We start from the raw sequence: 9,782 nt of genomic DNA on the forward strand, positions 1-9,782 counted from the left end.
GGGAATTTAGCTTAAATGTTTTGTAAAAATGCATCCTTAACCCCCCCCCCCCCCCCCCCCCAAGAGATCATGATAGCCCTGACTTTTTTGTTAATTAGTGAACTAGATTTTTTTTTTTAATGAGATGGCAGGCTGTCTCTGTCAGTCTGTTCTTTGGAAGTGGTCCCATGTTTCTGATTAAAATCTTTACCCTCTTCTGCTGTAAAATAATGTAGGCTTTTTTATCTTTGCAAGTAAAAGGTTTTTTTTCATGACTAGGGGACTCTTCTTCCTTGTAGTGTCAAATTCATGTTAAATGATTTTGTCAACCCATGAGAGGTAGGAAATACTCAATTCAGGAGAAAACAGTGAAAGAAGATAACATCTAATGATGATTTGTCTTTTCCCTTAACAGGTATGGAGAAAGTACTAGCAAAAATACAGTGTGCTTTCCATCTGCTCGGCAGTTTCTTCTTTCTCCTACACTAGCCTTTTCCTTTCAGTCTGTGAGGGTTTTGATCATACATCTTTGAAAACTTGTTTATAGGGCCTCCCCATGGGTAGAGAGGCTCACTTTTTTTTTAAGTACCTTTTTCTCCATCTAATTTTACATTTAAAATAGCCATATATCTATGTTTGTAATGTAATGATATGTTTAAGGAGTTTATTTTCCCTGGAAGTTACCTATTGGTGATTTATTTAAACCCCAAACAACCAAAAACAACACACAAAGCAAAACTTCTGGAAGATGGTGGGTGAGCATTTAACTGTGATTTTTGAGCCATATTTGTATTCATGTTTTGTATTTCATCACTAGTAAGATAGAAGGAATAAAAAAGCCTGTACCTAAATAGTTCTGCTCCAGAGACCCTGCAGATAAATAACCAATAGAGCCTGTGTTGTAAATCTGCGAGATAAGTAGCCTTCATACCGATTGTAATCTTGGATTATCATGTATGTCTGCCTATTAGGTTATAAGCCTTTAAAACCATATAGCTGAGAAGAGCAGTATATTGTGAAAAACCACATGGAGAGAGAGGCTATTCCTGTTAGAAAGAAGGGATTATTTCTCCGACTGTCAAAAAGGAGGGTGGACTGTGGTGGTTTTGTTGTACAGCTGAAAACGTAATTGCTCAACAATATGAGTGCTCCTTTTGGGACAGGACTGCGTGTCTGCAGTCAGGCATTTATCACGGGGCACGGGATGGCCAGATAGTGGAGAGATTTTCTGTGTCTGCTGTTACGAGGGGCCACCTTAGTCCAGGTCTGTAACTCAGGGCTCCCAGCTCCTCGCTTTTGCCATGCTGAGCTGTTTGGGGGCAAATCTGTTTGGTGGTGCAAGCAGAAAAGAAGCACTTCAACATAATATTCCTGTTTGCCTTTCCAAAGTTTTATTTATTTATCATTCGTCTTGCCCGATTTACCTTTTTTCTTTTTTTTTTTTTAATTTTTTTCCCCTGTCCCCTTCCTTAAAAAAACTAAGCCAGGAATGGGAAGGATTCTTCCTTCACTTTATTGTTTTAAAGTGTGATGTCATTATATAGGGAGCAGAGTTTGACACTTTCATCGCAAGTAATCTGCCTTTTAGCTTAAGTGCTGGGGAAGCAAATATTGTGACATTTTAGAAAGTCACTGGGATAATACTAAGTGTCTTTCAAATACAAAATGGTAATTTACATTTGAATGCCTTGGTGTCTATTCCTGTTAGGAACAATTTCTCTGTCCTACTTACTTTAAAAGACCAAAAGCCAGGAAAGAATCAAGAGGTTCTTTAGAGCAATTTAAATCATTTTTAACAGGCTGCTGTTTATAGTACTTTGTTGCAAATGGGCAATACTTTTGTGGGCCTGTTTGACAGAAAAAGCTGTCTTCAAAGTGGGTAAGTGACCCTCGGCCTGTATTTGAAATGTGAATGTTTTTATAGCAGAGCCCCCAAACATGCCATGAATCAGACCTAATATTATAAAGCATCTGTATCTGTTTTCCGCTGTAGTGGTGCGTGTTGCGGTACATGATTATAGAAGGCAAGTTTGGTGCTTCTCCAGCCTACCAACTACAGTAAAGAGTACAGTGTCGGTTTTAAAAGTAAGAAAAAACCTACTGCTTCATCGTTGCGTTGATAAAATCCATGCGATTGTCACATATGGGGAGAACTAAGTGGCAGGGTCAAACTTTCTGAAACCTAAGTGGTACAGCACTTTGGTAAAGCAATTTAAAAATAAAGCCTTCTCTATTTCTTGATATGTGCTGTTATGATTGAGCAGGGTAATTAGACAGCATATTGTTCACTAAACAAAACACTTCTATGTGACATACTTGAATTATAGTGGTTATTAACTGACAAATCTCTATTATTCATCTTGCTGTATGCCTTAAAGATTGCTGGATCAGCAAGCTTAACAAATATCAATGGACAGTGCTGATTTAGGGGAAAAGTGGTGATGTTTAATTGGTCCCCTTCTATGACAGAAAATGCCTTGTGTGGTTTATTCTGCTGAAATTAAATGGTTAAAGTTTAGAGTTCATGGCTAGTTTAAATATCTGTGCTGCTATTTCAGGATACTTAATCTGAGGCACTAAATGTGAATTTAAAGGCTGTTTTAAAAAAGTAAGCAAAACCTGCCAGTGTATTTCTTCATCATGTTGCATTTATGGATAAGTAAAGGAGAACAGCTCTGGATTTGCACAAGGTTAGAATCAGCCTGATTTTCTTCGTCGAGTCTTCAGCCAAATTCAGTGTCTTAGGGCTGCATTGTGCAGGCTCACAGAGGACAACCCCAGCCTTCATATAATCACGTTAGGCAGACAAAAATGGGAGACAGAACAAACAACAAAAAAAAAGAAGAGCAGCTAAGCTAAGGTGGATGATCCGGGAGCAGGAATGAGATCTCTTGCGTTGAATTTATCAGAACCGGGCTTACCAGGCTGCACCAGCTCGTGCAGTTGCGTTTGGCCTTAACTGCTATTCAGTGAAAGAGGATGGAGGTAGCTGGAAGGCTAAATACAGCACTCTGCAAGCACGGCTGCGTCGCTGTGTGGAAGTTCTTTAATCTCGGTGAATGAAGGAGTGCCGTTTATCACACTAAAACCTTTTCATGACTCATTAATAAACTTCCTCTTATCTAATTGCAGTGCTTTAGTAGGATGCAGTATAACCTCAGTGTGCTATTAAAAAAAAAAATTAGATTTTCTTGTCATGAAAAATGCAAAGTTACTCATTGAAAAGCTTATAATTCCAGTGGCAAATGAGGCATGAAATATATTGGCAAAAATACGGCGCCCAAAAACACCGGCAGTAAATATTTTATCTTGGTGCTAATTAAGAGCTTGAATTTAAAACTGAGCATTCTAAATTTTCACAATAATAAAATTACGCTAACGATACCAGTATAGCCTTAGTAACGTGCACTGTTACTCTGGCTGGATTGTCCTCGACTTGCACATTGCTGGTGGTGGGAATGTTCATAGCTCTAGCAGTAAGCAGAAATTTCTTCTTGTCTTCATAGTGCCTTTTTATTTACTTGGAAGTTGATTTAGAACCTGAAGACCAAATAATAGCAAGCTTGTGGTTTCATTAACTGCAAGGAAGAGAGTTTAATGTAAGAAAAAAAGCCCCAATTATCTTTCTCTCCCCCCCGGCCGCTCACTTGGCTTCTTAATTTGACTTAACAGGAGCTGTTTAGTTAGCGTTAGATTTTCTGTTAATATAAATCTAAAAAATGTGGTGTTTTGGCTTCTGTTGTTATTTCATTGATTTTCTTTTGGTTTTCAGATCCTTTCTTTTAATATAGCTAGCGTACCCTTAATCGGGTGCATTGTCAGGCCCAAATTTGAAGGATAAACACTCATAACATCCTATGAAGCTTAAAATTGTAGGTGTGATTTAAAAAAAAAAAAAATTAATGCTCAGCTCTCGAGAGAGCTTTTTTTTTTATGAAGGAAGCGGTGTTTTTGCATGTAGCTGTACTTCTGTAGACTTTTTAGGTTGTGCTTAAATGCTGGCAGTGATGGAAGCTGTTAGCAGCTTGTCCATACAGCATCCGACTGCAGCAGCTGTCCCGAAGGCGTTTTGAATGGTTTTTTTTTCTGGGGGTGCCTCTGCAGTTTGATGTTCCCTCTAGTGTTTGAGGACTGGAAATGCTGAGTCTAATCTTCGTCGGGTCTCTGCAAAATGACCAAACACGCTCTCTAGCAACTCCTTGAAAGCCAAGGACAGGGTTTTATGTTGGGAAAGTCAACGGGAGGGAACGTGGGGGCTTGGCTTTAGTTTCAGTGGATGTAATTGCTGCATTATCAGCTGACTTTGTCCGTGTGCTCTGCTCTGGATGACCTTTGGAGTGTAGGACCTGAGTCTGAACGGCTTCTGTGTCATCACATCACATTTCTACTTACCTCTCTGGGCAGACCAAATGTGGAGCCTGTCTAAGCAGAATTTGATTTCGGTGCTGCTTAGATGACTATCTCCCAAGCTATTTATTGGTTTCATCAACACAGTAAATTGTCTCGAGTCTCCTAAAGAAGTACTTACAGAGATTTCTATGGCTGATTAATTGCAACAGTTTGCTAGATAAGAATAAAGACAAATGATTATTTAAACCTGCTTATGTACCATGACTCTTTCTTCCTTGATTGTGGTAGAGTGCCAGCTGATGAAGACAGAACGACCTAAACCAAACACATTTATCATTAGATGCCTCCAGTGGACCACAGTAATTGAAAGAACATTTCATGTGGAGACTCCAGAGGAGCGGTATGTTTCATTCATATTTAATACATAAACTACTTGCAAAAGCAGATGCAAGTGTTCAGCGTTAATAGTGAGTCCTTTGCTGAAGCTCTTATTTATCAGATGATGTACGTCTAGACTCAAAAGCGACAAGTAATTTTTGAGCGCCTTAGTTTTAGTGCATGTTCCAGTATAAAAGATACCTTAAAGGGGGTTTCAGAGAGTGAAATTTGAGTAGTACTTGTAAATGACATGTTGCTAGGTTGGATATCCAAAATGGACAGGTGCAGGTGTGTACCAGCACACAGGTAGTTATTTCTGGAAACTCAGGGTTCATTTCTTGCTGGAAATGTGGTATGTGAAATGAAGGGTTTCTGACCTGGGAGTTTCTGGAAGGATGAGCACAAGTGAAGTAGAGATTCAGGCAAAGTTGAGTTGTATCAAAATACTGACCTTTTAAAGTCTTTTTAGACACCTTGTTTTTAAAGAAAAAAAGTTAGTTCTATCATTGCTGATTGCTAATGTTTTATGCAAATTAGATAATAAAGGTGATAGTTATCTGCTGCAGGTGCAGATTTCTGTTTCAGCTGTTAGGAAACAAAGCTAAGAGCATGCATCCTATGCTCTCATCATTGGAGAATTGATCTCTTACCTCCCGAGAGAATGGTTTTCCAGCACAGCTATTCTACAACTACAGAGTATTTAAATATTTACTTGCTCTTCAGGAACTGAACTTAAATTATTCCAGTACCAGTGCCCTAGGGGACAGGGATATTTTAAAACCCTTGTCCTCCATAGATATGATACTGGCACATGTTTATTTTTAAGATCAGCAAATTATACCTAATATTCTTTGCTTTTTTCTTTCGTAGCCTTTGCATGCACTGATTTAAAGAAGGTTCCTGTTTATTGCTTTTGATTCTATTACAATGATCAGAAGAAGGTGAAATCAAATTAAAAGCAAAGAAAAATAAACCGGTCCTTGTTTCTTTTAGTAGCTTTGTGGTCAGTGACCCTAAAGGGAGTAAATAACAGTTTCCACTTGGGGGAAGATTGTATTTCAGTCTTGTTTTGTTCCCTCATAGCCAGTTAAGTCAGCTTTGTGACACTTCAGGGCTCAGAGTGTTAGTCACCTCTGTTGTGTACGCTTGAGACATAAAAGCTGAGGGTGAAATTCTGGTCTCCCAGAAATCAAAGATACTCACTTCAGGAGGGCCGAGATCTCAACCAAGTCAGTAACAAATCTTAAAAGAGATGTGAAGGTAGATATGCCCTGAGCTTTCTCTGTGCCTTTAAAATCAACATTGGTTTTTTGAGAGAGATGGAGGGATAAAAATACGGAAGAAGTTGTTCTTCTTGTAATAGTTCTGAATATGAAGAATGACTAGTAAATAAGGGAATGTGTTTGTGATGGTGAATGAAGTAGTCTGTGCTGGGAGTATAGGGAGAATGTTCAGAATGTTTAGCATTACCTTGCTGCCCCAGACAGGGCTGGATAGTGCATGTTCAGACAAAATCCAAAATAAAAAACGCACAGGGCAGGAAAGACCTTCTGTGTAATTGGTGCCGTTTTTATTAGAATCCTGTGTTGGGTACTTTTTCCCATGGACTTTGCTTCCTCTGGGGAATGATCTGCCTCTCCCATCTATCACAAACTGAAATCCACATGTTCAGATATGATTTTTTTTTTTTAAGTAATTTCATAGAACCAGTGAAAAATTTGACATTGATTAGGATGGCATGGCTTCACTGCAGATTGTGCATGGAGTTGTTCAGCATTGGCTACTTCTGTTCCTGCTGTAGTAGCAAAGTATTTTACCTGGGGTGTCCTTGGGAGAAGAGTTTAGGCAGTGCCCAAAAAATATCAGCTAAACCACTACATCCCATTCCTTACAGATACAAAAGATAGTAAAATATGGTAAATTCACATAGTCCACTGAACATGTCTTCAGCCCCTGTATGCCTTAAAGCCCATCCCAAAACCCTGTAAGCCCTTATAAGTTGTATGCTTTATGTTCAATAAATTTGCAGTGAAATGAAGTGAAGGCCAAGAACTTTCACTTCAGTAGTTTCCAAAGGTGTGAAATTTCCCAAAGGACACCGGAGTGGAAGTGGTCTCCATAGGAGTTGAAGGGGTCAGTTTTAGAGCACCCATTGCTGAAACAGCTGTGGAGAATTTATCGTAACCAAGACCTGTGCCTAAGATAAAATGTAACTGCTTTTGCTGACATTCTGCTAAAATTTACACAGGAATTACTGTACTTCTTTCATCATCTTTACAACAGAGGAATAACCTAAGTATCCTGGGCTTTAATACCTTCTCCTAGAACACCCCTTGCCATTAAAATGCGGGATATGTGTACGAAGAGGTGGCATAGTGCCCCCAGCAGTGGGATATATGTGTTTCAGTGCACCATAGGAATGGAGAAGCTGTGTTTAATTGCTTTGTGCTGCATAGGAGCATTTTGCTTTTTGGTTTTGGCAAGTCTGTTTTTGTTACATAAACCTCTGTATCACCAGGTCATATCTTGAGCTGCTGACTGAATGCCTATTAGAAATTCTGTTGTCTGCAAAGCCTTACATTATGTCCAGGCTGGGAGGACTTCAGTTGTCTTGTTTCTAATACAATTAATAAAGATATATGTCAAAAGCGCTCTTAAAAATGCATTTTTTACAGTGCTTGAAAATGCACATAATTCAGTGTATGTTGCATTGATTCATCAGAGAGCATTAGTTACCCTGTATTCCTTGGTGACCCTTGCCATGGCAGACGGTAATCTAAAGTCACACGTACCATATGTCTTTGCTTATGTTTTGCCAGGGAAGAATGGACAAAAGCCATCCAAACAGTAGCAGACAGCCTCAAGAAACAAGAGGAAGAGATGATGGATTTTAGATCTGGCTCTCCCAGTGATAATTCAGGTGCTGAAGAAATGGAAGTTTCTATGACAAAGCCAAAACACAAAGTGGTAAGTGAGCATAGCAGGAGTAACAATGGTTTTTAGATCTTCTCGAATGTAGACAAGAGATAGCTATCAAGACACATCTGTTCCCATAACAATTACACAGTTGGTTGTAGATGCAGCTTCTGGAGGAAACAATTGTCTGAGCTGAGCAGGTACCAGGCAAAGCCTGTCTGGGTCCACCAGAGTTCTGAGTTCAGATGTCCTTATTACTGGCTTTCAAGGCCAGTTCAGGTCTGGAATTGTTTTGCCTATTTTCCTGAGGTATGGAGCCTGAAATCATAGCTCCTGCTGGACCGTGTGACTGTGTAAACTCCTTGCAGGTTTGTGCAAAGATATTCCAGTGGATTCGCAGGGCTTAGGGTGGGTCCCGTGGATTTAATTGCTCTGGATTAAGGGTTTAGGCTAACCCCCAGACAGCCACTGCGGTGTCCGTCCATAGTGTTCCTAGAGCTCAGGATTTTGCATCAGGCACAGCTTTATTTGAATGCACAGGGCTGGCTCAGCAATGGCCTTCCATGAAAGGAGTATGTGCCAGAGGAGATCTTTGCCCCGTGGAGCCCTTTTAGGTACCTGTCTTCAACTCCCTTCACTTCTTTCTACGCCCTCGTGATCTCCTGTTTGGGTTTCCGTTTTCCTAAGTGTTCCCATCTGCTCATGTAAGAAAGAATTGATTCACATTCCCATGTGAATGCTATGTCTGTGGATTGTACCAAGGCACTTCTTTGTGTCCTTATCTCACCGTTGTCATCCCCACTTACCTTCGTAAGTTTGTTTCAGTTTTGGGAAAACTGATGAAGTTTTTAAAGAAAAAAGACAGCCATCCACCAGTGTCATCATGTTGTGGTTTAACCCGGCAGGCAGCTAAACACCACACAGCCATTTGCTCGCTCCCCACTCCCCCAGTGGGATGTGGGAGAGAATCGGAAAAAAAAAGTAAAATTTGTGGGTTGAGATTAAGACAGTTTAATGGGACAGAAAAGGAAGGGAAAATAATAATGATGATGATGATAAAAGAATATACAAAACAAGTGATGCACAATGCAATTGCTCACCAACCACCGACCGATGCCCAGCCAATCCCTGAGCAGCGGTCACCCCTCCCCCGGCCAACTCCCTTCAGTTTATATACTGAGCATGATGTCACATGGGATGGAATATCCCCTTTGGCCACTTTGGGTCAGCTGTCCTGGCTGTGCCCCCTCGCAGCTTCTCGCTGGCAGGGCATGAGAAGCTGAAAAGTCCTTGACTAGTGTAAGCACTGCTTAGCAACAACTGAAATATCAGTGTGTTATCAGCATTGTGCTCATCCTAAATCCAAAACAGCACTGTACCAGCTACTAGGAAGAAAATTAACTCTATCCCAGCCGAAACCGGGGCATATCACTAAGTATGTGTGGCAGCCTTGTGTCATGTCAGTGGTTTTAGCCTGATGTGGGTGGCTACTTACATGTCACTCTGAATTGTAGCTGCCATTAGCCTTGTGTGTCCTTGACTGAACAGATACTGCTCTTGCTGAGCAGCTCTTCATAGAAATGCAAGAACCACCTCATTGGTCAAATATACATGTTCCTCTGAGAAAGTGACTCTGGGCATGTTAGTGAGGATAGTCAAAATGATTATTGGGGTCCTGGCATCGACTGTGTTGAACAATTAGCAGAAAGTCTTCTCAGCCAGCTCTAGGCAAGAATATGGAGGAAGATTGCTATTGGGAGGATATTAAATTTTTTCCCCAGCCTAGGCTGCAGTAGCCTTTGGCTGTATAAGTCTTACTATTGCCATGTTGGCAATGGTCATTGATGCAACAGTACAGACACTGTCCTCAGCCTGCAACAGATTCTGATTTTCCCCAACGTTTTTCCTAATGGTGAAACAAATAAGAGCGAATGGCTAATCTGTGAGGCAGTCGTTTTGTCTGTGGGTTTTGGTGCTGTTCAGTGAAGCACAAGAAAGCTGGTCCCCCAGAGAGGTGGGGAACATCAGAAAAAAGGTATGGGTTTAGTCCCTGGAATCAGGGCAACATGTACCTTCTAGCGAATGCCTGCACTGACAAAGTGGTCAAAATGTCTATGGATTAATAATATTATGTCAAGTGGCATTTGCACAGTTGAGTA

General features: G+C 40.5%; 1 protein-coding gene across 2 annotated transcripts in view; it reads left to right on the top strand.

The window, feature by feature from the left end:
* Positions 1 to 9,782, top strand: part of AKT1 (v-akt murine thymoma viral oncogene homolog 1) — a 68,664-nt gene that overhangs the window by 34,626 nt on the left and 24,256 nt on the right. The window contains exons 3-4 of one of the 2 annotated variants that reach the window (XM_009327604.1): positions 4,618 to 4,729; positions 7,527 to 7,674. In XM_009327604.1, coding sequence (XP_009325879.1) covers positions 4,618 to 4,729; positions 7,527 to 7,674 — 260 coding nt within the window. Of the gene's footprint in view, positions 1 to 4,617; positions 4,730 to 7,526; positions 7,675 to 9,782 lie in introns of those variants that run through there. The other variant, XM_009327613.1, reaches the window with a different exon arrangement.

Source organism: Pygoscelis adeliae, unplaced genomic scaffold (genome assembly GCF_000699105.1).
Source record: "Pygoscelis adeliae isolate BGI_AS28 unplaced genomic scaffold, ASM69910v1 Scaffold130, whole genome shotgun sequence".
NCBI lineage: Eukaryota > Metazoa > Chordata > Aves > Sphenisciformes > Spheniscidae > Pygoscelis > Pygoscelis adeliae.